This window comes from Scyliorhinus torazame, chromosome 2 (genome assembly GCF_047496885.1).
Source record: "Scyliorhinus torazame isolate Kashiwa2021f chromosome 2, sScyTor2.1, whole genome shotgun sequence".
Classification (NCBI taxonomy): Eukaryota; Metazoa; Chordata; class Chondrichthyes; order Carcharhiniformes; family Scyliorhinidae; genus Scyliorhinus; species Scyliorhinus torazame.
The window spans coordinates 6,144,642-6,171,635 of NC_092708.1; the positions used below are offsets into that span (position 1 = coordinate 6,144,642).

A 26,994-nucleotide genomic window follows, 5' to 3' on the forward strand; every position below is an offset into this window, starting at 1 on the left:
GGTCCCCAAGGAACTTGAGTTCCGTCTGACCAAACGAACATTTGGCTCTGTTGAGGCGTAGGCCATGCTCCCGAATGCGTTTGAACACGCGCTGGAGGCGACTGACATGCTCCTGTGGGGTGGTGGACCAAATGATTATGTCGTCGACATAGACACAAACACCTTCAATGCCTTCCATCATTTGTTCCATGATCCTGTGGAACACTTCTAAAGCAGATATGACCCCAAACGGCATCCTGTTGTAACAGTATCTGCCAAAGGGGGTATTAAACGTACAGTTTCCTGCTGGATTTGTCGAGCTGGATTTGCCAGAATCCTTTCGAGGCGTCGAGTTTGGTGACGAGCTTGGCGCGAGCCATCTCCCATGTGATCTCTTCGCGCTTGGGAATTGGATAATGCTCCCTCATGACCGTCAGGGTGGCACACCACTCATCGTCTGGATCGATGCTGTATAGCGACAGCGGCTGGTGTCTTTGCTTCGGGGACAGCCTGTTTTTCGTTACAACACCGACTCGAAAAGGCGCCTTCGGGTCCTCGGTGTCACTGCTGTGTTGGAGGTCGGAATCGGACTCGGTAACCGTGGGTTGAATTGCCCGAACGTTCCTGCGAGGCTGGCTGAAGTGATAGGAGTTGGCAGGCTGAGCTGCTCGGCAGAGGGCAGCATAGTGGCCAAGTTTTCCACATCGTAGGCATTGTCGAGATTTTGCGGGGCATTGCCACTTTAAATGGGCGGAGCCACAGTTGCCGCACGTCGTGGCATCATCACGTTCGCTGCGCCACGGTCGGTGCGTGGTGCGCGCCTGCGCATTACGTTCCTCCACGTCGCCGTCCCCTCGTTTGGTGTGCACAAGCGCGGGAGTCCGCGAGAAGCGCGCGAAATGGCCGCCCTCATCCAAGCTGAGGCCCTGGAGGTGCTCAATCACTTGGAACCGTTCCGCCTCGTGGGGACCTTGCTGCGCCGTTTCAGCCGCTTGGATGTGGGAATACCGACTGGTGGCATTTTCGTGTAAGACACGGGTCTCGATGGCGGTCGCTAGGGTGAGCTGCTTTACTTTGAGGAGCTGCTGACGTAGGGGGTCCGACTGAACACCGAAAACGATCTGGTCGCGTATCATGGAGTCGGAGGTGGGCCCGTAGCTGCAAGACTGCGCAAGGATGCGGGGGTGCGTGAGAAAGGATTGGAAAGGTTCATCCTTACCCTGCAAACGCTGCTGGAACACATAGCGCTCGAAACTTTCATTCACCTCTACGCTGCAGTGAGTGTCAAACTTGAGGAGGACCGTCTTGAACTTTGTTTTATCTTCATCATCCGCAAAGGTGAGAGAATTGAAAGTGTGGATGGCATGTTCCCCGGCCGTGGAGAGGAGAAGAGCAATCTTTCTGGTGTCTGAGGCACCCTCCCGGTCTGTGGCTTCGAGGAAGAGCTGGAAGTGCTGTTTGAATATCTTCCAGTTGGCCCCGAGGTTGCCGGTGATGCGGAGCGGCGGCGGCGGGCTGATGTTGTCCACGTTGCAGGATGACGGAATGCTGGCAGAAGGCAGATCACTTGCAGGTAGGTCTAAGAAGTGCTAATATCCCTCAACTCCTGGTATCATGTTGTGTTGGGTGTTCTGGATCCGTGGAACACATACAGGTCACCAACACTTAAAATAGTGCAACATTATTTTAGTGAATCATTAACAGTTTAACATTCTCAGACTGTGGGTTACTCTGATACTAGCTTTAACTAAAGACCTTTTCCATGTCCTAACCAGTCGATGTACTCAGCACATGGTGAATGTCTGTGTTGCAGGCTGTGAGCTCTGTGCTCCCAGCTAGCTGCTACTCGAATGAGCGGGAACTCTGATGCCCCCTGTCTTTATAGTGCGTGTGCTCTCACTGGTGATTGGCTGCGGTGTTGTGTGTGTTGATTGGTCCCACTGTGTGTCCATCAGTGTGTGTCTGCACCATGATATACTGGTGTATATTATGACAGGACGAAGAGGGTGAGGGAGATGGAGGGAGAGGGAGATGGAGGGAGAGCGAGAGGGAGATGGAGAGGGAGGGGGAGAGGGAGATGTAGGGGGAGGGGAGAGGGAGGGAGAGGGCGAGGGAGGGGGAGGGGGAGGGGGAGGGGGAGAGGGAGGGAGAGGGAGAGGGGGAGGGGAGGGGGAGGGAGAGGGAGAGGGAGAGGGAGAGGGAGAGGGAGAGGGAGAGGGAGAGGGGGAGGGGGAGGGGGAGGGAGAGGGAGAGGGCAAGGGAGAGGGAGGGAGGGAGAGGGAGAGACCGAGAGGGAGAGGAGATGGGGAGAGGTAGAGGGAGAGGGAGGGGGAGAGGGAGGGGAGGGGCAGGGAGGGGCAGGGAGTGGGAGGGGTGGGGCAGGGAGAGGGAGGGGGTGGGAGAGGGAGGGGGAGGGGCAGGGAGAGGGAGAGGGAGGGGGAGAGGGGGGGAGAGGGAGGGGGAGAGGGGGGGAGAGGGAGGGGGAGGGAGAGGGAGGGGGAGGGGCAGAGGGAGGGGGAGGGGGAGGGAGGGGGAGAGGGAGGGGGAGGGGCAGGGAGAGGGAGAGGGAGGGGGAGGGGGAGGGGGAGGGAGAGAGTGTGAATTTATGGATTTTGTTTGAGATTTACTCACTTTCTGTCTCTTTCCCCCCCAGGGGATATCGGTGGTCACATGGGCCTATTCATTGGAGCCAGTCTGCTCAGCATCCTGGAAATTATTGACTATATCTATGAGGTGAGGCGGTCTCTGTCTCTCGGTCTTTGGCAGTCGGTTATAACTGCATCATTCTAGTTTCATTGGTCCCGGAATGTGAGTTGTGTCTGACGAGGCCAGCTTTTGCTGCCTTTCCCTGGTTGCCCCTGGACTCAGTAGTTTCCTCGGCCATTTCCGAGGGCAGCAGAGAGTTAACCCCATTGCTGTGGGTCTGGAGTCACATGTAGGCCAGATCGGGTAAGGGTGGCAGATTTCCCGAAAGGCCATTAGTGACCCAGATGGGTTTTTAATTCATTTACGGGTGTGGGCGTCACTGGTTAGGGACCAGCATTCATTGCCCATCCCTGGTTGCCCTTCAGAAGGTGGTGGTGAGCTGCCTTTTTGAACCGCTGCAGTCCCTGAGGGGTAGGTACACACACCATGCTGTTAGGGAGTTCCAGGATGTTGCCCCGGCGACAGTAAAGGAGTGGTGATATATTTCCAAGTCAGGGTGGTGAGTGATGTCATGAGACTGTCGCTTTAAGAAATGTTTGGCTGCTCATATTACTGCAGTGATGTCAGAGAGTGGGCGGAGCTGGGCTGTCTGTCAGCTTTTTACTTCCGTTTTAGGCTGCTTGCTGCAGGATGTGTTTTAGTTTCGTTTTCAGAGCTGGATAACTGCAGTCACAGCCAGAAGGTGTCTGAATCTCTCTGTAATCTAAAAACTGTAAATCTATCCTGGTGATTTAAAACTAAAAACAGTAAAGACTTTAACCTAATGTGCTTCTGTTGAAAGGTGTTTCTGTCTTCTGGATATTGTTCGGGAAGTTATTAAGGATTAACATAGAACATAGAACATAGAAAATACAGCACAGAACAGGCCCTTCGGCCCACGATGTTGTGCCGAAACTTTGTCCTAGATTAATCATAGATTATCATTGAATTTACAGTGCAGAAGGAGGCCATTTGGCCCCCTGAGTCTGCACCGGCTCTTGGAAAGAGCACCCCACCCAAACTCAACACCTCCACCCAACATCAAGGGCAATTTTGGACACTAAGGGCAATCTACCATGGCCAATCCACCTACCCTGCACATCCCTGGACCGTGGGAGGAAACCGGAGCACCCGGAGGAAACCCACGCAGACACGGGGAGAACGTGCAGACTCCGCACAGACAGCGACCCAAGCCGGAATCGAACCCGGGACCCCAGAGCTGTGAAGCAACTGTGCCATCCACAATGCTACCGTGCCGCCCCTAAGAACAAATAAATCTACACTATATCATTTTACCGTAATCCATGTACCTATCCAATAGCTGCTTGAAGGTCCCTAATGTTTCCGACTCAACTACTTCCACAGGCAGTGCATTCCATGCCCCCACTACTCTCTGGGTAAAGAACCTACCTCTGATATCCCTCCTATATCTTCCACCTTTCACCTTAAATTTATGTCCCCTTGTAATGGTTTGTTCCACCCGGGGAAAAAGTCTCTGACTGTCTACTCTATCTATTCCCCTGATCACCTTATAAACCTCTATCAAGTCGCCCCTCATCCTTCTCCGTTCTAATGAGAAAAGGCCTAGCACCCTCAAACCTTCCTCGTAAGACCTACTCTCCATTCCAGGCAACATCCTGGTAAATCTTCTTTGCACCTTTTCCAAAGCTTCCACATCCTTCCTAAAATGAGGTGACCAGAACTGTACACTTACTTAGTGTTGTATTCTTTGGGGGTTGTATTTGAATTGATGGTTGCTAAGATATTCACTGTATGTTTTAAAAAGGTTAACTTGAGTTCATAGAATAAACATTGTTTTGCTTTAAAAGATACTTTTCCATTTCTGCTGTCCCACACCTGTAGAGTGGGCCGTGCGCTCCCCATACCACAATCTATTAAAAGTTGTGGGTCAGGTGAACTCCATGATACACTTTGGGGTTCTCTAAACCCTGGCCCATAACAAATTGGGGGCTCGAGGGGGATAAAGGCCTATCTATTGGATTGGCTTAGTGAACTTAAAGAAGGTGATGGGTGAGCATTTTGTGGTTGCTTTTCAGGTGTGGTATTTCAGTTTAAGTAGGGAGTGTGTTGTGGACAATGGCTCTTTCAGAGGCTCAGAAGTTTTTGGGGGTGGAGGCGGTCACACGCAGTACCTTACGGACAGAGACTAAAAGCAGACTGTTAGATTTGGCAAAAACATTGCAGTTAACATTACCTGACAACATGCGAAAAGATGAGGTAATTATGGCGGTGGCTAAGCATTTAAAGTTGCCCGAGATACAGTCTGACTCATTAGAAATGGCAAATATCCTGTTGCAGATTAAGCAACTTGAATTTGAAAATGAATTAAAGCAGCTTGAATATGTAATGAGAGAAAAGGAAAGGGATAGGAGATACAGTTCGGGGGAAAAGAACAGGAGAGAGAAGAAAGAAACAAAGAAAGATTAGCCCTAGCAGAACAAAAAGAAAGAGATAGAGAGGAAAGGGAACCAGAGAGAGAGTTTGAACTTCAGAAAATGGCCATGAGACATAACAGTCAGTTAAAATTGGCAGACGTAAAGGGAAACGTACAGTTGGATGATAGTGATGAGGATAGTGAGAAAGAGCATCATAGAAGAAGGCTTGGTGGGAATCTATTTAAATATGTCCAAGCATTGCCAAGGTTTGACGAGAAGGAGGTAAAAGCCTTTTTCATTTCATTTGAGAAGGTAGCTAAACAAATGAAATGGCCACAGGACATGTGGGTGTTACTGATTCAAACAAAGCTGGTAGGTAGAGCTAGTGAAGTGTTTGCATCACTACCGGAGGAGGTATCTGGAACATATGAGGAGGTGCAGAAATCCATCTTGGGTGCATTTTTAAGTTGATTTGAATTACTATTTTTTAAATGTTTAATTCGACTGAAATAACTATTTTGGGTTGATTTAAATTAATATTTTTAATTTGATTTAAATAACTTTTTTAATTTCAATTAAATAACTTTTTAATTTGTTGTCAGATCAAGAGGGATAAATACTCAGCTTTAAAAAAAAATCTAATTAAATAGTACACGGGGATTGGATTTAATCTGACACAAAAACATCTTTCTAAAGTTTAATTCCAAAGGTTTAATTTAAAGGAATAATTCATGGCAGGACAGCTCCAAGGCATGGTCTGCTCCTCTTGCTCCATGTGGCAGGCTGGGGACAGTTCCAGTCCCCAGGGTCAGCATGTGTGCAGGAAGTGTCTCCAGTTGCAGCTCCTGGAAGCTCGAGTTTCAGAGCTGGAGCGGCGGCTGGAGACACTGCTGTGCATCCGCGAGTCAGAGAGCATCGTGGATAGCACGTAGGTGGTCACACCGCAGGCTCAGACTCCGCAGGCAGGAAGGGAATGGGTGACCACCAGACAGAGCAAGAGAGCGAGGCAGGGAGTGCAGGAATCTCCTGTGGCCATTCCCCTGAAAAACAGATATACCGTTTTGGATACTGTTGAGGGGACTGGCCTCTCAGGGGAAAACAGCAACAGCCAAACTCGTGGCACCGCGGTTGGTTCTGCTGTAGAGGGGAAGGGGTGATAAGTATAACAGTGCAATAGTTATAGGCGATTCAATTGTAAGGGGAATAGACAGGGGTTTCTGCAGCCACAAACGAGACTCCAGGATGGTGTGTTGCCTCCCTGGTGCTAGGGTCAAGGATGTCTCGGAGCGGGTGCAGGACATTCTGGGGGGGGGGGAGGGTGAACAGCTAGTGGTCGTGGTACACATCGGTACAAACGGCATAGGTAAAAAAAGGGATGAGGTTCTAAAAGCAGAATACAGGGAGCTAGGAAGGAAGTTAAGAAATCGAAGGTAGTGATCTCAGGAGTACTACCGGGGCCACGTGCTAGTCAGAGTAGAAATGAGAGGATATATTGGATGAATAAGTGGCTGAAGGGATGGTGTCAGGGGGAGGGTTTCAGATTCCTGGGGCATTGGGACCGGTTCAGGGGGAGGTGGGACCTGTACAAACTGGACGGGTTACACCTGGGCAGGACTGGAACTGATGTCCTGGGGGGGGGCTATTTGCTAGAGCTTTGCTAGGGGAGGGTTTAAACTAATGTGGCAGGGGGATGGGAACCGATGCAGGAAGTTGGAAGGTAGTAAAACAGGGACAGAAACAAAAGGCAGTCAGGGGGAAAGTGTAAGGCTGAGAAGCCATAGTCAAAAATCAAAAAGGGCGACAGTGCAAGGTACAGTGACTGAGGGGAGCTCAGTGAATAGGACCAGGAATACTAAAAGGAATAAAACGGAAAGTAAAAACATAAATGGAAAGCGACGCGGCAGGTTGTTACATGAAGATATGGGTTCAACGACAAGGAAAATTGGGAGAAAAGTTGAGAGGAAAAATAACTTACGAGAGGTTACTGATCGAGGTGTTAAGATTCAAAACAGAGGTAAAAAAGCCAACATAAGTGTACTTTACCTGAATGCTCGTAGTATTCGGAATAAGGTAAATGAGTTGATGGCGCAAATCATCGTGAATGACTATGATTTAGTGGCCATTACTGAAACATGGTTAAAGGATGGTCACGACTGGGAGTTAGATATCCAAGGGATGACATCGGTGCTATGGAGGATAAGGTTGAATCCATTTGGGTGGAAATCAGGAATAGTAAGGCGAAAAAGTCACTGGTAGGAGTAGTCTATAGGCCACCAAATAGTAACATTATGGAGGGGCAGGCAATAAACAAAGAAATAACGGATGCATGTAGAAATGGTACAGCAGTTATCAGGGGGATTTTAATCTACATGTCGATTGGTTTAACCAGATCGGTCAAGGCAGCCTTGAGGAGGAGTTTATAGAATGTATCTGCGATAGTTTCCTAGAACAGTATGTAATGGAACCTACGAGGAAACAAGCGGTCCTAGATCTGGTCCTGTGTAATGAGACAGGATTGATTAATGATCTCAGAGTTAGGGATCCTCTCAGAAGGAGCAATCACAATATGTGGAATTTAAAATACAGATGGAGGGTGAGAAGGTAAAATCAAACATGAGTGTTTTGTGCTTAAACAAAAGGGATTACAAATAGATGAGAGAAGAGCTAGCTAAGGTAGACTGGGAGCAAAGACTTTATGATGAAACAGTTGAGGAACAGTGGAGAACCTTCCAAGTGATTTTTCACAGTGCTCAGCAAAGGTTTATACCAACAAAAAGGAAGGACGGTAGAAAGAGGGAAAATCGACCGTGGAAATCTAAGGAAATAAGGGAGAGTATCAAATTGAAGGAAAAAGCATACAAAGTGGCAAAGTTAGTGGGAGACTAGAGGACTGGGAAATCTTTAGGGGGCAACAGAAAGCCACTAAAAAAGTGTAAGATAGATTATGAGAGTAAACTTGCTCAGAATATAAAAACAGATGGTAAAAGTTTCTACAAATATATAAAACAAAAAAGAGTGGCTAAGGTAAATATTGGTCCTTTAGAGGATGAGAAGGGAGATTTAATAATGGGAGATGAGGAAATGGCTGAGGAACTGAACAGGTTTTTTGGGTCGGTCTTCACAGTGGAAGACACAAATAACATGCCAGTGACTGATGGAAATGAGGCAATGACAGGTGAGGACCTTGAGATGATTGTTATCACTAAGGAGGTCGTGATGGGCAAGCTAATGGGGCTAAAGGTAGACAAGTCTCCTGGCCCTGATGGAATGCATCCCAGAGTGCTAAAAGAGATGGTTAGGGAAATTGCAAATGCACTAGTGATAATTTACCAAAATTCACTAGACTCTGGGGTGGTCCCGGCGGATTGGAAATTAGCAAACGTGACACCACTGTTTAAAGAAGGAGGTAGGCCGAAAGCGGGTAATTATAGGCCAGTGAGCTTAACTTCGGTAGTAGGGAAAATGCTTGAATCTATCATCAAGGAAGAAATAGCGAGGCATCTGGATGGAAATTGTCCCATTGGGCAGACACAGCATGGGTTCATAAAGGGCAGGTCGTGCCTAACTAATTTAGTGGAATTTTTTGAGGACATTACCAGTGCGGTAAATAATGGGGAGCCAATGGATGTGGTATATCTGGATTTCTAGAAAGCCTTTGACAAGGTGCCACACAAAAGGTTGTTGCATAAGATAAAGATGCATGGCATTAAGGGGAAAGTAGTAGCATGGATAGAGGATTGGTTAATTAATAGAAAGCAAAGAGTGGGGATTAATGGGTGTTTCTCTGGTTGGCAATCAGTAGTTAGTGGTGTCCCTCAGGGATCAGTGTCGGGCCCACAGTTGTTCAAAATTTACATAGATGATTTGGAGTTGGGGACCAAGGGCAATGTGTCCAAGTTTGCAGACGACATTAAGATGAGTGGTAAAGCAAAAAGTGCAGAGGATACCGGAAGTCTGCAGAGGGATTTGGATAGGTTAAGTGAATGGGCTATGGTTTGGCAGATGGAATACAATGTTGACAAATGTGAGGTTATCCATTTTGGTAGGAATAACAGCAAAAGGGATTATTATTTAAATGATAAAATATTAAAACATGCTGCTGTGCAGAGAGACCTGGGTGTGCTAGTGCATGAGTCGCAAAAAGTTGGTTTACAGGTGCAACAGGTGATTAAGATTGCAAATTGAATTTTGTCTTTCATTGCTAGAGGGATGGAGTTTAAGGCTAGGGAGGTTATGCTGCAATTGTATAAGGTGTTAGTGAGGCCACACCTGGAGTATTGTGTTCAGTTTTGGCCTCCTTACCTGAGAAAGGACGTACTGGCACTGGAGGGTGTGCAGAGGAGATTCACTCGGTTAATCCCAGACCTGAAGGGGTTGGATTATGAGGAGAGGTTGAGACGACTGGGACTGTACTCGTTGGAATTTAGAAGGATGCGGGGGGGGGGGGGGTGGATCTTATAGAAACATATAAATTATGAAAGGAATAGATAGGATAGATGTGGGCAGGTTATTTCCACTGGCGGGTGAAAGCAGAACTAGGGGCCTCGCCTCAAAATAAGGGGAAGTAGATTTAGGATGGAGTTTAGGAGGAACTTCTTCACCCAAAGGGTTGTGAATCTATGGAATTCCTTGCCCAGTGAAGCAGTAGAGGCTCCTTCATTAAATGTTTTTAAGATAAAGATCGATAGTTTTTTGAAGAATAAAGGGATGAAGGGTTATGCTGTTCGGGTCGGAAAGTGGAGCTGAGTCCACAAAAGATCAGCCATGATCTCATTGAATGGCGGAGCAGGCTCGAGGGGCCAGATGGCCGACTCCTGCTCCTAGTTCTTATGTTCTTATATGAACTAGTGCCTGATGCCTACAGACAAACGTTTTGAAATTTAAGGAAATAATTTGGTCAAACATACATGGAGTCTGAAAGGATCAAACAGAGTAATTTTGATAGGTGGATAAGGTAGTGTTCCATTATATAAGGTAAGGTTGGAAACATACATAGAACATAGAAAATACAGCACAGAACAGGCCCTTCGGCCCACGATGTTGTGCCGAACCTTTGTCCTAGATTAATCATAGATTATCATTGAATTTACAGTGAAGAGTGGTGAAGTGGTAGTAGGAGTAATAGAGAAACTATCTTGTCCAGGAATACAGTTTATCTTGGGTAATGATACGGCTGGATCGCAGGTAGGAGTGATGCCTATTGTGGTTGATCAGCCAGTGGAAAATCAGACAACAGAAGTGTTGAAGGACGAATATCCTGGGATTTTTACGGATTGTGTAGTAACAAGGTCGCAAAGTCACAGGTTAAGACAAGAGGAGAAATCAAAGAGTGAAGGTGAAGTTGAAGTGCAATTATCAGAAACGATTTTTGATCAGATGGTTTAAAAAGAACAAGAACAGGTGGAGGATGAGGCGGATATTTTTAGTTCATGAAAATTGGCGGAGTTACAAAAACATTTATAGAAATAAAACGGATGTATCAGAAAGCATACGCGGAAGAGGAATCTGAGTGTATACCAGAGTGTTATTACCGTAAAAATTATGTCTTGATGAGAAAATGGAAACCTTTACATATGCAAGCGGATGAAAAGTGGGCAGAAGTTCATCAAGTAGTATTGCCGGTAGGGTATAGAAAGGAGGTGTTGCGAGTTGCACATGAGGTACCAGTGGGAGGTCATTTGGGAATAAGGAAAACTCAAGCTAAAATCCAGAAACATTTTTATTAGCCTGGACTACATAAAGATGTAGTTAAATTTTGTCAATCATGTCACACATGTCAAGTGATAGGGAAACCTCAAGCAGTGATAAAACCAGCAACCTTAATACTCATTCCAGCATTTGAGGAATCTTTTACAAGGGTCCTAATTGATTGCGTAGGACCGCTTCCTAAAACAAAAAGTGGGAATCAATATCTTTTGACTGTAATGGATGTGTCTACTAGGTTTTCAGAGGCCATTCCAGTATGTAATATTACAGCTAAAAAGATTGTGGAGGAATTACTTAAATTCTTTCCTAGATATGGACTACCCATAGAAATACAATCGGATCAAGGATCAAATTTTACCTCAAGGTTATTCAAAGAAGTTATGGATAGCTTATGAATAAAACAATTTAAATCAACTGTGTACCATCCAGAATCGCAGGGAGCGTTAGAAAGGTGGCATCAGACATTAAAGACAATGTTGAGGGTGTATTGTCAAGATTATCCAGAGGATTGGGATAAAGGAATTCCATTCGTATTGTTTGCAATTAGGGATGCACCTAATGAGTCTACCAAATTTAGCCCTTTTGAACTAATTTTTGGTCATGAAGTAAGAGGACCACTTAAATTGATTAAGGAGAAATTGGTGAGTGAGAAATCGGAAATTACATTATTGGATTACGTGTCAAATTTTAGGGAACAATTAAATAGAGCAGGTGAATTGGCGAGACAACATTTAAAAGTTGCACAAAATGTGATGAAATGGGTAGCGGACAAGAAATTCAAAGTTCGTAGTTTTGCCAGTGGGGATAACGTTTTAGTATTGTTACCAGTGGTAGGGGAGCCTTTAAAAGCTGGGTTTTGTGGACCTTATCAGATTGAAAGGACATTAAGTGAGGTGAATTATGTGGTAAAAACACCAGATAGAAGGAAGACTCACTGAGTGTGTCATGTGAATATGCTTAAACGGTACTTTGAAAGGGAAGGAGAGGAAAAGGAGGTTTTAATGATTCTAACTCAAAGTGACAAACCAAATCCAGATGACTGTGAATTTGACATACCTCAAATTAAATTGGAAAATGAGGATGTTCTTAAAAACTGGGATAAATTGTTGAGTTACCTTCCAGAGGAAAAACGAACTGACCTGAAAGAGTTATTGATATCACATGAGCAAGTTTGTGGAGATAAATTGGGAAGTGCTAAAATGGCTATACATGATGTAGATGTGGGAAATGCTGTTCCAATCAAACAACATCCATACAGACTTAACCCTTTAAAATTGGCACAGGTTAACAAAGAGAATGAAAGTATGCTTAAAAATGGCATAATTGAAGTGAGTTGCAGCCAATGGAGCTCACGCGTAATGATGGTACCAAAACCAGACGGCACCCAACGGTTGTGTGTGGACTATAGAAAGGTTAATGCAGTTACAAGAACGGACTCTTATCCTATCCCACGTTTGGAGGATTGCATTGAGACAGTGGGACAATCAGTTTTTATTTCCAAATTGGATTTACTTAAAGGTTACTGGCAGGTACCTTTATCCGAAAGGGCGAAGGAGATTTCAGCTTTTGTGACTCCAGGTGGTATAGACCAGTTCAAAGTTATGCCATTTGGCATGAAAAACGCCCCAGCCACATTTCAACGGTTAACTAACAAAGTTGTTTCAGGATTACCCAATTGTGCGGTATACATCGACAATCTGGTAATTTTCAGCCAGACATGGACAGAACATTTAAAACATCTGATGGAGTTATTCGATCGACTTCAGGTGGCGGGTTTGGTGATAAACCTAGCCAAAAGTGAATTTGGAAAAGCCCAAGTCACTTTCTTGGAGGAGTTTCCGATACCCTCGAGATGAAGGGAAATAATGTAATTTCTTGGCATGAGTGGATTTGATCGAATATTTGTGCAAACGTTTTGTAGTGTGATTGCTCCACTGATGGACTCTCTGAAGAAACATCAAAAACGTCAATGGACAGCGTACTTTCAACAGGCATTTGTCTGCCTGAAAGCTGTGATAACCAATGCTCCTGTGTTGGAGAATTGCAAGGGGCTCTGTGATCAGATTGAACTAAAGTATCTGACTTTAAAGAGAAATGCTGAGGCATAGAGGAATGGATGGATCATGCAGAGACCTTCTGGTTCAAAGAGATTGTCAATCAGGAAGAATTTCAGTTGGAGGAAGAAGAACAAAAAAAAAATGGGCTATATTATTATACCTGTTTGTGTGTGTTGTTTTTTTAAATGAAAAGTATATTTACTGTGTGCATTTCTTAAAGGATAGTGAAAAGATGAAAAATGAAACTGTCTTGAAGTTGATGTTTTATTTTTTTTTCTTGGGGGGCGGTGTGATGAGAATGTCGCTTTAAGAAATGTTTGGCTGCTCATATTACTGCAGTGATGTCAGAGAGTGGGTGGAGCTGGGCTGTCTGTCAGCTTTTTACTTTTGTTTTAGGCTGTTTGCTGCAGGGTGTGTTTTAGTTTCGTTTTCAGAGCTGGATAGCTGCAGTCACAGCCAGAAGGTGTCTGAATCTCTCTGTAATCTAAAGACTGTAAATCTATCCTGGTGATTTAAAACTAAGAACAGTAATGACTTTAACCTGATGTGCTTCTGTTGAAAAGTGTTTCCTCTGTCTTCTGGATGTTGTTTGGGAAGTTATTAAGCATTACTTAGTGTTGTATTCTTTGGGGATTGTATTTGAATTAATGGTTGCTAAGATATTCACTGTATGTTTTAAATAGGTTAACTTGAGTTCATAGAATGAACATTGTTTTGCTTTAAAAGGTACTTTTCCATTTCTGCTGTCCCACTCCTGTAGAATGGGCCGTGCGCTCCCCATACCACAATCTAGTAAAAGTTATGGGTCAGGTGAACTCCGTGATACACTTTGGGGTTCTCTAAACCGTGACCCATAACAGTGACTTGGAGGGGAGCATCCAGGTGGTGGGGTTCCCAGGTATCTGCTGCTCTTGTCCTTCTAGATGGTAGCGGTCGTGGGTTTGGAAGGTGCTGCCTAAGGAACCTCGGCGAGTTCCTGCAGTGCATCTTGTAGATGGGACACACGGCTGTCACTGTGCGTCGGTGGACGAGGGAGTGAATGTTTGTGGAAGGGGAGCAATCAAGCGGGGCTGCTTTGTCCTGGATGGTGTTGAGCTTCTCGAGTGTTGTTGGAGCTGCGCTCACCCAGGCAAGTGGAGAGTATTCCAGCACACTCCTGACTTGTGCCGTGTAGATGGTGGACAGGCTTTGGGGGATCAGGAGGTGAGTTACTCGCTATAGGATTCCTCGCCCCTGACCAATGGTTTCTCTGCTGAACCACAGCTGGGAGCTCGGTGGCCTGGTGAGGATTGTGTGGGGAGAGGACCTGGCTATGGGACGGTCTCACAGGAAGTGATTGTTACTGACTGAACAATCAATAATAATAATAATCATGTTGTTGTTGTGCAGTTGATTCGGAATAAACTTCGGCAAGCGCTCACCCCACACCGCCGCACTCCGACCGAAACCCAGAAAAACATCGCAACATTCGTACTGGACGACATCAAACTCGTGAGTATCCCCGAGAATGAAAATACTGACCTTCTGACAGTGCGGCACTCCCTCAGTACTGACCCTCTGACAGTGCGGCACTCCCTCAGTACTGACCCTCTGACAGTGCGGCACTCCCTCAGTACTGACCCTCTGACAGTGCGGCACTCCCTCAGTACTGACCCTCTGACAGTGCGGCACTCCCTCAGTACTGACCCTCTGACAGTGCGGCACTCCCTCAGTACTGACCCTCTGACAGTGCAGCACTCCCTCAGTGCAGACCCTCTGACAGTGCTGCACTCCCTCAGTACTGACCCTCTGACAGTGCAGCACTCCCTCAGTACTGACCCTCTGACAGTGCGGCACTCCCTCAGTACTTACGCTCTGACAGTGCGGCACTCCCTCAGTACTGACCCTCTGACAGTGCAGCACTCCCTCAGTGCAGACCCTCTGACAGTGCTGCACTCTCTCAGTACTGACCCTCTGACAGTGCAGCACTGCCTCACTACTGACCCTCTGACAGTGCGGCACTCCCTCAGTACCGACCCTCTGACAGTGCTACACTCCCTCAGTACTGACCCTCTGACAGTGCAGCACTCCCTCAGTACTGACCCTCTGACAGTACGGCACTCCCTCAGTACTTACGCTCTGACAGTGCGGCACTCCCTCAGTACTGACGCTCTGACAGTGCAGCACTCCCTCAGTGCAGACCCTCTGACAGTGCTGCACTCCCTCAGTACTGACACTCTGACAGTGCAGCACTCCCTCAGTACTGACCCTCTGACAGTGCGGCACTCCCTCAGTACTGACCCTCTGACAGTGCTGCACTCCCTCAGCACTGACCCTCTGACAGTGCAGCACTCCCGCAGTACTGACCCTCTGACAGTGCAGCACTCCCTCAGTACTGAACCTCTGACAGTGCGGCACTCCCTCAGTACTGACCCTCTGACAGTGCAGCACTCCATCAGTCCTGACCCTCTGACAGTGCAGCACTCCCTCAGAACTGACCCTCTGACAGTACGGCACTCCCTCAGTACTGACCCTCTGACAGTACGGCACTCCCTCAGTACTGACCCTCTGACAGTGCGGCACTCCCTCAGTACTGACCCTCTGACAGTGCAGCACTCCCTCAGTACTGACCCTCTGACAGTACGGCAGTCCCTCAGTGCAGACCCTCTGACAGTGCAGCACTCCCTCTGTACTGACCCTCTGACAGTGCAGCGCTCCCTCAGTACTGACCCTCTGACAGTACGGCACTCCCTCAGTACTGACCCTCTGACAGTGCGGCACTCCCTCAGTACTGACCTTCTGACAGTGCGGCACTCCCTCAGTACTGACCCTCTGACAGTACGGCACTCCCTCAGTACTGACCCTCTGACAGTACGGCACTCCCTCAGTACTGACCCTCTGACAGTACGGCACTCCCTCAGTGCAGACCCTCTGACAGTGCAGCACTCCCTCAGTACTGACCCTCTGACAGTGCGGCACTCCCTCAGTACTGACCCTCTGACAGTACGGCACTCCCTCAGTGCAGACCCTCTGACAGTGCAGCACTCCCTCAGTACTGACCCTCTGACAGTGCAGCACTCCCTCAGTACTGACCCTCTGACAGCATGGCACTCCCTCAGTGCAGACCCTCTGACAGTGCAGCACTCCCTCAATACTGACCATCTGATGCTGCAGCACTCCCTCAGTACTGACCCACTGACAGTGCAGCATTCCCTCAGTACTGACCCTCCGACAGTGCAGCACTCCCTCAGTACTGACCCTCCGACAGTGCAGCACTCCCTCAGTACTGACCCTCTGACATTGCGGCACTCCCTCAGTACTGACCCTCTGACAGTGCGGCACTCCCTCAGTACTGACCCTCTGACAGTGCAGCACTCCCTCAGTATGGACCCTCTGACAGTGCAGCACTCCCTCAGTACTGACCCTCTGACAGTGCGGCACTCCCTCAGTACTGACCCTCTGACAGTGCAGCACTCCCTCAGTACTGACCCTCTGACAGTGCAGCACTCCCTCAGTACTGATCCTCTGATAGTACAGCACTCACTCAGTACTGACCCTCTGACAGTGCAGCACTCCCTCAGTGCTGACCCTCTGACAGTGCAGCACTCCCTCAGTACTGACCCTCTGACAGTACAGCACTCCCTCAGTACTGACCCTCTGACAGTGCAGCACTCCCTCAGTACTGACCCTCTGACAGTGCAGCACTCCCTCAGAACTGACCCTCTGACAGTACGGCACTCCCTCAGTACTGACCCTCTGACAGTACGGCACTCCCTCAGTACTGACCCTCTGACAGTGCGGCACTCCCTCAGTACTGACCCTCTGACAGTGCAGCACTCCCTCAGTACTGACCCTCTGACAGTACGGCAGTCCCTCAGTGCAGACCCTCTGACAGTGCAGCACTCCCTCTGTACTGACCCTCTGACAGTGCAGCGCTCCCTCAGTACTGACCCTCTGACAGTACGGCACTCCCTCAGTACTGACCCTCTGACAGTGCGGCACTCCCTCAGTACTGACCTTCTGACAGTGCGGCACTCCCTCAGTACTGACCCTCTGACAGTACGGCACTCCCTCAGTACTGACCCTCTGACAGTACGGCACTCCCTCAGTACTGACCCTCTGACAGTACGGCACTCCCTCAGTGCAGACCCTCTGACAGTGCAGCACTCCCTCAGTACTGACCCTCTGACAGTGCGGCACTCCCTCAGTACTGACCCTCTGACAGTACGGTACTCCCTCAGTGCAGACCCTCTGACAGTGCAGCACTCCCTCAGTACTGACCCTCTGACAGTGCAGCACTCCCTCAGTACTGACCCTCTGACAGCATGGCACTCCCTCAGTGCAGACCCTCTGACAGTGCAGCACTCCCTCAATACTGACCATCTGATGCTGCAGCACTCCCTCAGTACTGACCCACTGACAGTGCAGCATTCCCTCAGTACTGACCCTCCGACAGTGCAGCACTCCCTCAGTACTGACCCTCCGACAGTGCAGCACTCCCTCAGTACTGACCCTCAGACAGTGCGGCACTCCCTCAGTACTGACCCTCTGACAGTGCGGCACTCCCTCAGTACTGACCCTCTGACAGTGCAGCACTCCCTCAGTATGGACCCTCTGACAGTGCAGCACTCCCTCAGTACTGACCCTCTGACAGTGCGGCACTCCCTCAGTACTGACCCTCTGACAGTGCAGCACTCCCTCAGTACTGACCCTCTGACAGTGCAGCACTCCCTCAGTACTGATCCTCTGATAGTACAGCACTCACTCAGTACTGACCCTCTGACAGTGCAGCACTCCCTCAGTGCTGACCCTCTGACAGTGCAGCACTCCCTCAGTACTGACCCTCTGACAGTACAGCACTCCGTCAGTACTGACCCTCTGACAGTGCAGCACTCCCTCAGTACTGACCCTCTGACAGTGCAGCACTCCCTCAGTACTGACCTTCTGATGCTGCAACACTCCCTCAGTACTGACCCTCTGACAGTGCGGCTCTCCCTCAGTACTGACCCTCTGACAGTGCAGCACTCCCTCAGTACTGACCCTCTGACAGTGCAGCAATCCCTCAGTGCAGACCCTCTGACAATCCGGTACTCCCTCAGAACTGACCCTCTGACAGTGCAGCACTCCCTCAGTACTGACCCTCTGACAGTGCAGCAATCCCTCAGTGCAGACCCTCAGACAATCCGGCACTCCCTCAGAACTGACCCTCTGACAGTGCAGCACTCCCTCAGAACTGACGCTCTGACAGTGCAGCACTCCCTCAATACTGACCCTCTGATGCTGCAGCACTCCCTCAGTACTGACCCACTGACAGTGCAGCATTCCCTCAGTACTGACCCTCCGACAGTGCAGCACTCCCTCAGTACTGACACTCTGACAGTGCAGCACTCCCTCAAAACTGACCCTTTCATAGTGCAGTACTCCCTCAGTACTGACCCTCTGACAGTGCAGCACTCCCTCAGTATGGACCCTCTGACAGTGCAGCACTCCCTCAGTACTGACCCTCTGACAGTGCGGCACTCCCTCAGTACTGACCCTCTGACAGTACAGCACTCCCTCAGTACTGACCCTCTGACAGTGCAGCACTCCCTCAATACTGACCCTCTGACAGTGCAGCACTCCCTCAGTACTGACCCTCTGACAGTACAGCACTCCCTCAGTACTGACCCTCTGACAGTGCAGCACTCCCTCAGTGCTGACCCTCTGACAGTGCAGCACTCGCTCAGTACTGACCCTCTGACAGTACAGCACTCCCTCAGTACTGACCCTCTAACAGTGCAGCACTCCCTCAGTACTGACCCTCTGACAGTGCAGCACTCCCTCAGTACTGACCTTCTGATGCTGCAGCACTCCCTCAGTACTGACCCTCTGACAGTGCGGCACTCCCTCAGTACTGACCCTCTGACAGTGCAGCACTCCCTCAGTACTGACCCTCTGACAGTGCAGCAATCCCTCAGTGCAGACCCTCTGACAATCCGGTACTCCCTCAGAACTGACCCTCTGACAGTGCAGCACTCCCTCAGTACTGACCCTCTGACAGTGCAGCAATCCCTCAGTGCAGACCCTCTGACAATCCGGCACTCCCTCAGAACTGACCCTCTGACAGTGCAGCACTCCCTCAGAACTGACCCTCTGACAGTGCAGCACTCCCTCAATACTGACCCTCTGATGCTGCAGCACTCCCTCAGTACTGACCCACTGACAGTGCAGCATTCCCTCAGTACTGACCCTCCGACAGTGCAGCACTCCCTCAGTACTGACACTCTGACAGTGCAGCACTCCCTCAAAACTGACCCTTTCATAGTGCAGTACTCCCTCAGTACTGACCCTCTGACAGTGCAGCACTCCCTCAGTATGGACCCTCTGACAGTGCAGCACTCCCTCAGTACTGACCCTCTGACAGTGCAGCACTCCCTCAGTACTGACCCTCTGACAGTGCAGCACTCCCTCAGAACTGACCCTCTGACAGTGCATCACTCCCTCAGTACTGACCCTCTGACATGCAGCACTCCCTCAATACTGACCCTCTGACAGTGCAGCACTCCCTCAGTACTGACCCTCTGACATGCAGCACTCCCTCAATACTGACCCTCTGATGCTGCAGCACTCCCTCAGTACTGACCCTTTCACAGTGCAGCACTCCCTCAATACTGACCCTCTGACAGTGCAGCACTCCCTCAGTACTGATCCTCTGACAGTACAGCACTCCCTCAGTACTGACCCTCTGACAGTGCAGCACTCCCTCAATACTGATGCTCTGAAAATCCAGCACTCCCTCAGTACTGACCCTCTGACAGAGCAGCACTCCCTCAGTACTGACCCTCTGACAGTGCAGTATTCCTTCAGTACTGACCCTCTGACAGTGCGGCACTCCCTCAGTACTGATGCTCTGAAAATCCAGCACTCCCTCAGAACTGACCCTCTGACAGAGCAGCACTCCCTCAGTACTGACCCTCTGACAGTGCATTTTCCCTCAGTACTGACCCTCTGACAGAGCAGCACTCCCTCTGTACTGACCCACTGACAGTGCAGTATTCCCTCAGTACTGACCCTCTGACAGTGCAGCACTCCCTCAGTACTGACCCTCTGACAGTGCAGCACTCCCTCAATACTGACCCTCTGATGCTGCAGCACTCCCTCAGTGCTGACCTTCTGACAGTGCAGCAATCCTTCAGTACTGACCCTCTGACAGTGCAGCACTACCTCTGTACTGACCCTCTGACAGTGCAGCAATCCTTCAGTACTGACCCTCTGACAGTGCGGCACTCCCTCAGTACTGACCCACTGACAGTGCAGCACTCCCTCAGTACTGACCCTCTGACAGTGCAGCACTCCCTCAGTACTGACCCTCTGACAGTGCAGCACTCCCTCAGTACTGACCCTTTGACAGTGCAGCACTCCCTCAGTACTGACCCTCTGACAGTGCAGCACTCCCTCAGGACTGACCCACTGACAGTGCAGCACTCCCTCAGTACTGACCCTCTGACAGTGCGGCACTCCCTCAGTACTGACCCTCTGACAGTGCAGCACTCCCTCAGTACTGACCCACTGACAGTGCAGCACTCACTCAGTACTGACCCTCTGGAAGTGCAGCACTCCCTCAGTATGGATCCTCTGACAGTGCGGCACTCCCTCAGTACTGACCCTCTGATAGCGCAGCACTCCCTCAGTACTGACCCTCTGACAGTGCGGCACTCCCTCAGTACTGACCCTCTGACAGTGCGGCACTCCCTCTGTGCTGACCCTCTGACAGTGCAGCACTCCCTCAGTACTGACCCTCTGACAGTGCAGCACTCCCTCAATACTGACCCTCTGATGCTGCAGCACTCCCTCAGTACTGACCCTTTCATAGTGCAGCACTCCCTCAATACTGACCCTCTGACAGTGCAGCACTCCCTCTGTACTGACCCTCTGACAGTGCAGCAATCCTTCAGTACTGACCCTCTGACAGTGCGGCACTCCCTCAGTACTGACCCACTGACAGTGCAGCACTCCCTCAGTACTGACCCACTGACAGTGCAGCACTCCCTCAGTACTGACCCTCTGCAAGTGCAGCACTCCCTCAGTATGGATCCTCTGACAGTGCGGCACTCCCTCAGTACTGACCCTCTGATAGCGCAGCACTCCCTCAGTACTGACCCTCTGACAGTGCGGCACTCCCTCAGTACTGACCCTCTGACAGTGCGGCACTTCCTCTGTGCTGACCCTCTGACAGTGCAGCACTCCCTCAGTACTGACCCTCTAACAGTGCAGCACTCCCTCAGTACTGACCATCTGACAGTGCGGCACTCCCTCAGTACTGACCCTCTGACAGTGCAGCACTCCCTCAGTACTGACCATCTGACAGTGCGGCACTCCCTCAGTACTGACCCTCTGACAGTGCAGCACTCCCTCAGTACTGACCCTCTGACAGTGCAGCACTCCCTCAGTACTGACCCTCTGACAGTGCAGCACTCCCTCAGTACTGACACTCTGACAGTGCAGCACACACTCAGTACTGACCCCCTGACAGTGCAGCACTCCAGCATTACTGACCCTCTGACAGTGCAGCACTCCCTCAGTACTGACCTCTGGCAATGCAGCGCTCCCTCAGAACTGACCCTCTGACAGTGCAGCACTCCAGCATTCCTGACCCTCTGACAGTGCAGTATTCCTTCAGTACTGACCCTCTGACAGTGCAGCACTCCCTCAGTACTGACCCTCTGACAGTGCAGCACACCCTCAGTACTGACCCTCTGACAGTGCAGCACTCCCTCAATACTGACCCTCTGACAGTGCAGCACTCACTCAGTACTGACCCTCTGACAGTGCAGCACTCCAGCATTACTGACCCTCTGACAGTGCGGTATTCCTTCAGTACTGACCCTCTGACAGTGCGGCACTCCCTCAGAACTGACCCTCTGACAGTGCAGCACTCCAGCATTACTGACCCTCTGACAGTGCAGTATTCCTTCAGTACTGACCCTCTGACAGACCGGCACTCCCTCAGAACTGACCCTCTGACAGTGCAGCACTCCCTCAGTACTGACCCTTTCATAGTGCAGCACTCCCTCAATACTGACCCTCTGACAGTGCAGCACTCCCTCAGTACTGACCCTCTGACAGTGCAGCACTCCCTCAATACTGACCTTTTGATGCTGCAGCACTCCCTCAGTACTCACCCTCTGACAGACCGGCACTCCCTCAGTACTGACCCTCTGACAGTGCAGCATTCCCTCAGTACTGACCCTCCGACAGTGCAGCACTCCCTCAGTACTGACCCTCTGACAGTGCAGCACTCCCTCAATACTGACCCTCTGATGCTGCAGCACTCCCTCAGTACTGACCCTTTCATAGTGCAGCACTACCTCAATACTGACCCTCTGACAGTGCAGCACTCCCTCACTACTGACTCTCTGACAGTGCGGCTCTCCCTCAGTACCGACACTCAGAGTGCGGCACTCCCTCAGTACTGACCATCTGACAGTGCGGCACCCCCTCAGTAATGACCGTCTGACGGTGCGGCACTCCCTCAGTACTGACCCTCTGACGGTGCAGCACTCCCTCAGTACTGACCCTCTGACAGTGCAGCACTCCCTCAGTACTGACCCTCTGACAGTGCGGCATTCCCTCAGTAATGACCGTCTGACAGTGCTGCACTCTCTCAGTACTAACCCTTTGACAGTGCAGCACTCCCTCAGTACTGACCCTCTGACAGTGCGGCACTCCCTCAGTACTGACCCTCTGAGAGTGCGGCACTCCCTCAGTACTGACCCTCTGACAGTGCGGCACTCCCTCAGTACTGACCCTCTGACAGTGCAGCACTCCCTCAGTACTGACCCTCTGACAGTGCAGCGCTCCCTCAGTACAGACCCTCTGACAGTGCGGCACTCTCTCAGTATTGACCCTCTGACAGTGCAGCACTCCCTCAGTACTGACCCTCTGACAGTGCAGCACTCCATCAGTAGTGACCCCCTGACAGTGCTGCACTCGCTCAGTACTGACCCTCTGACAGTGCAGTACTCCCTCAGTCCTGACCCTCTGACAGTGCAGCACTACCTCTTTACTGACCCTCTGACAGTGCAGCACTCCCTCAGTATTGACCCTCTGACAGTGCGACACTCCCTCAGTACTGACCCTCTGACAGTGCAGCACTCCCTCAGTATTGACCCTCTGACAGTGCGACACTCCCTCAGTACTGACCTCTGACAATGCAGCACTCCCTCAGTACTGACCTCTGACAATGCAGCACTCCCTCAGTACTGAACCTCTGACAATGCAGCACTCCCTCAATACTGACCCTCTGACAGTGCGACACTCCCTCAGTACTGACCCTCTGACAGAGCGGCACTCCCTCAGTACTGACCTCTGACAATGCAGCACTCCCTCAGCACTGACCCTCTGACAGTGCAGCGCTCCCTCAGTACTGACCCTCTGACAGTGCGGCACTCCCTCAGTACTGACCCTCTGACAGTGCGGCACTCCCTCAGTACTGACCCTCTGATAGTGCAGCACTCCCTCAGTACTGACCCTCTGACAGTGCGGCACTCCCTCAGTACTGACCCTCTGACAGTGCGGCACTCCCTCAGTACTGACCCTCTGACAGTGCGACACACCCTCAGTACTGACCCTCTGACAGTGCAGCACTCCCTCAGTCCTGACCCTCTGACACTGCGGCACTCCCTCAGTATTGACCTTCTGACAGTGCGACACTCCCTCAGTACTGACCACTGACAATGCAGCACTCCCTCAGTACTGACCTCTGACAGTGCGGCACTCCCTCAGTACTGACCCTCTGACAGTGCAGCACTCCCTCAGTACTGACCTCTGGCAATGCAGCGCTCCCTCAGAACTGACCCTCTGACAGAGCAGCACTGCCTCAGTACTGACCCTCTGACAGTGCAGTATTCCTTCAGTACTGACCCTCTGACAGTGCGGCACTCCCTCAGTACTGATGCTCTGAAAATCCAGCACTCCCTCAGAACTGACCCTCTGACAGAGCAGCACTCCCTCAGTACTGACCCTCTGACAGTGCAGTATTCCCTCAGTACTGACCCTCTGACAGAGCAGCACTCCCTCTGTACTGACCCACTGACAGTGCAGTATTCCCTCAGTACTGACCCTCCGACAGTGCAGCACTCCCTCAGTACTGACCCTCTGACAGTGCAGCACTCCCTCAATACTGACCCTCTGACAGTGCGGCACTCCCTCAGTACTGACCCTCTGACAGTGCTGCACTCCCTCAGCACTGACCCTCTGACAGTGCAGCACTCCCGCAGTACTGACCCTCTGACAGTGCAGCACTCCATCAGTCCTGACCCTCTGACAGTGCAGCACTCCCTCAGAACTGACCCTCTGACAGTACGGCATTCCCTCAGTACTGACCCTCTGACAGTACGGCACTCCCTCAGTACTGACCCTCTGACAGTGCGGCACTCCCCCAGTACTGACCCTCTGACAGTGCAGCACTCCCGCAGTACTGACCCTCTGACAGTGCAGCACTCCATCAGTCCTGACCCTCTGACAGTGCAGCACTCCCTCAGAACTGACCCTCTGACAGTACGGCACTCCCTCAGTACTGACCCTCTGACAGTACGGCACTCCCTCAGTACTGACCCTCTGACAGTGCGGCACTCCCTCAGTACTGACCCTCTGACAGTGCAGCACTCCCTCAGTACTGACCCTCTGACAGTACGGCAGTCCCTCAGTGCAGACCCTCTGAGAGTGCAGCACTCCCTCTGTACTGACCCTCTGACAGTGCAGCGCTCCCTCAGTACTGACCCTCTGACAGTACGGCACTCCCTCAGTACTGACCCTCTGACAGTGCGGCACTCCCTCAGTACTGACCTTCTGACAGTGCGGCACTCCCTCAGTACTGACCATCTGACAGTACGGCACTCCCTCAGTACTGACCCTCTGACAGTACGGCACTCCCTCAGTACTGACCCTCTGACAGTACGGCACTCCCTCAGTGCAGACCCTCTGACACTGCAGCACTCCCTCAGTACTGACCCTCTGACAGTGCGGCACTCCCTCAGTACTGACCCTCTGACAGTACGGCACTCCCTCAGTGCAGACCCTCTGACAGTGCAGCACTCCCTCAGTACTGACCCTCTGACAGTGCAGCACTCCCTCAGTACTGACCCTCTGACAGCATGGCACTCCCTCAGTGCAGACCCTCTGACAGTGCAGCACTCCCTCAATACTGACCATCTGATGCTGCAGCACTCCCTCAGTACTGACCCACGGACAGTGCAGCATTCCCTCAGTACTGACCCTCCGAAAGTGCAGCACTCCCTCAGTACTGACCCTCCGACAGTGCAGCACTCCCTCAGTACTGACCCTCTGACAGTGCGGCACTCCCTCAGTACTGACCCTCTGACAGTGCGGCACTCCCTCAGTACTGACCCTCTGACAGTGCAGCACTCCCTCAGTATGGACCCTCTGACAGTGCAGCACTCCCTCAGTACTGACCCTCTGACAGTGCGGCACTCCCTCAGTACTGACCCTCTGACAGTGCAGCACTCCCTCAGTACTGACCCTCTGACAGTGCAGCACTCCCTCAGTACTGATCCTCTGATAGTACAGCACTCACTCAGTACTGACCCTCTGACAGTGCAGCACTCCCTCAATACTGACCCTCTGACAGTGCAGCACTCCCTCAGTACTGACCCCCTGACAGTACAGCACTCCCTCAGTACTGACCCTCTGACAGTGCAGCACTCCCTCAGTGCTGACCCTCTGACAGTGCAGCACTCCCTCAGTACTGACCCTCTGACAGTACAGCACTCCCTCAGTACTGACCCTCTGACAGTGCAGCACTCCCTCAGTACTGACCCTCTGACAGTGCAGCACTCCCTCAGTACTGACCTTCTGATGCTGCAACACTCCCTCAGTACTGCCCCTCTGACAGTGCGGCTCTCCCTCAGTACTGACCCTCTGACAGTGCAGCACTCCCTCAGTACTGACCCTCTGACAGTGCAGCAATCCCTCAGTGCAGACCCTCTGACAATCCGGTAATCCCTCAGAACTGACCCTCTGACAGTGCAGCACTCCCTCAGTACTGACCCTCTGACAGTGCAGCAATCCCTCAGTGCAGACCCTCTGACAATCCGGCACTCCCTCAGAACTGACCCTCTGACAGTGCAGCACTCCCTCAGAACTGACGCTCTGACAGTGCAGCACTCCCTCAATACTGACCCTCTGATGCTGCAGCACTCCCTCAGTACTGACCCACTGACAGTGCAGCATTCCCTCAGTACTGACCCTCCGACAGTGCAGCACTCCCTCAGTACTGACACTCTGACAGTGCAGCACTCCCTCAAAACTGACCCTTTCATAGTGCAGTACTCCCTCAGTACTGACCCTCTGACAGTGCAGCACTCCCTCAGTATGGACCCTCTGACAGTGCAGCACTCCCTCAGTACTGACCCTCTGACAGTGCGGCACTCCCTCAGTACTGACCCTCTGACAGTACAGCACTCCCTCAGTACTGACCCTCTGACAGTGCAGCACTCCCTCAATACTGACCCTCTGACAGTGCAGCACTCCCTCAGTACTGACCCTCTGACAGTACAGCACTCCCTCAGTACTGACCCTCTGACAGTGCAGCACTCCCTCAGTACTGACCCTCTGACAGTACAGCACTCCCTCAGTACTGACCCTCTAACAGTGCAGCACTCCCTCAGTACTGACCCTCTGACAGTGCAGCACTCCCTCAGTACTGACATTCTGATGCTGCAGCAATCCCTCAGTGCAGACCCTCTGACAATCCGGTACTCCCTCAGAACTGACCCTCTGACAGTGCAGCACTCCCTCAGTACTGACCCTCTGACAGTGCAGCAATCCCTCAGTGCAGACCCTCTGACAATCCGGCACTCCCTCAGAACTGACCCTCTGACAGTGCAGCACTCCCTCAGAACTGACCCTCTGACAGTGCAGCACTCCCTCAATACTGACCCTCTGATGCTGCAGCACTCCCTCAGTACTGACCCACTGACAGTGCAGCATTCCCTCAGTACTGACCCTCCGACAGTGCAGCACTCCCTCAGTACTGACACTCTGACAGTGCAGCACTCCCTCAAAACTGACCCTTTCATAGTGCAGTACTGCCTCAGTACTGACCCTCTGACAGTGCAGCACTCCCTCAGTATGGACCCTCTGACCGTGCAGCACTCCCTCAGTACTGACCCTCTGACAGTGCGGCACTCCCT

General features: G+C 51.0%; 1 protein-coding gene across 1 annotated transcript in view; it reads left to right on the plus strand.

The window, feature by feature from the left end:
* The window catches only part of LOC140385851 (acid-sensing ion channel 4-A-like), a 936,074-nt gene that overhangs the window by 798,252 nt on the left and 110,828 nt on the right, over positions 1 to 26,994 (plus strand). Inside the window, exons 8-9 of the mRNA XM_072468444.1 lie at positions 2,633 to 2,712; positions 14,213 to 14,314. Coding sequence (XP_072324545.1) covers positions 2,633 to 2,712; positions 14,213 to 14,314 — 182 coding nt within the window. The remainder of the gene's footprint in view (positions 1 to 2,632; positions 2,713 to 14,212; positions 14,315 to 26,994) is intronic.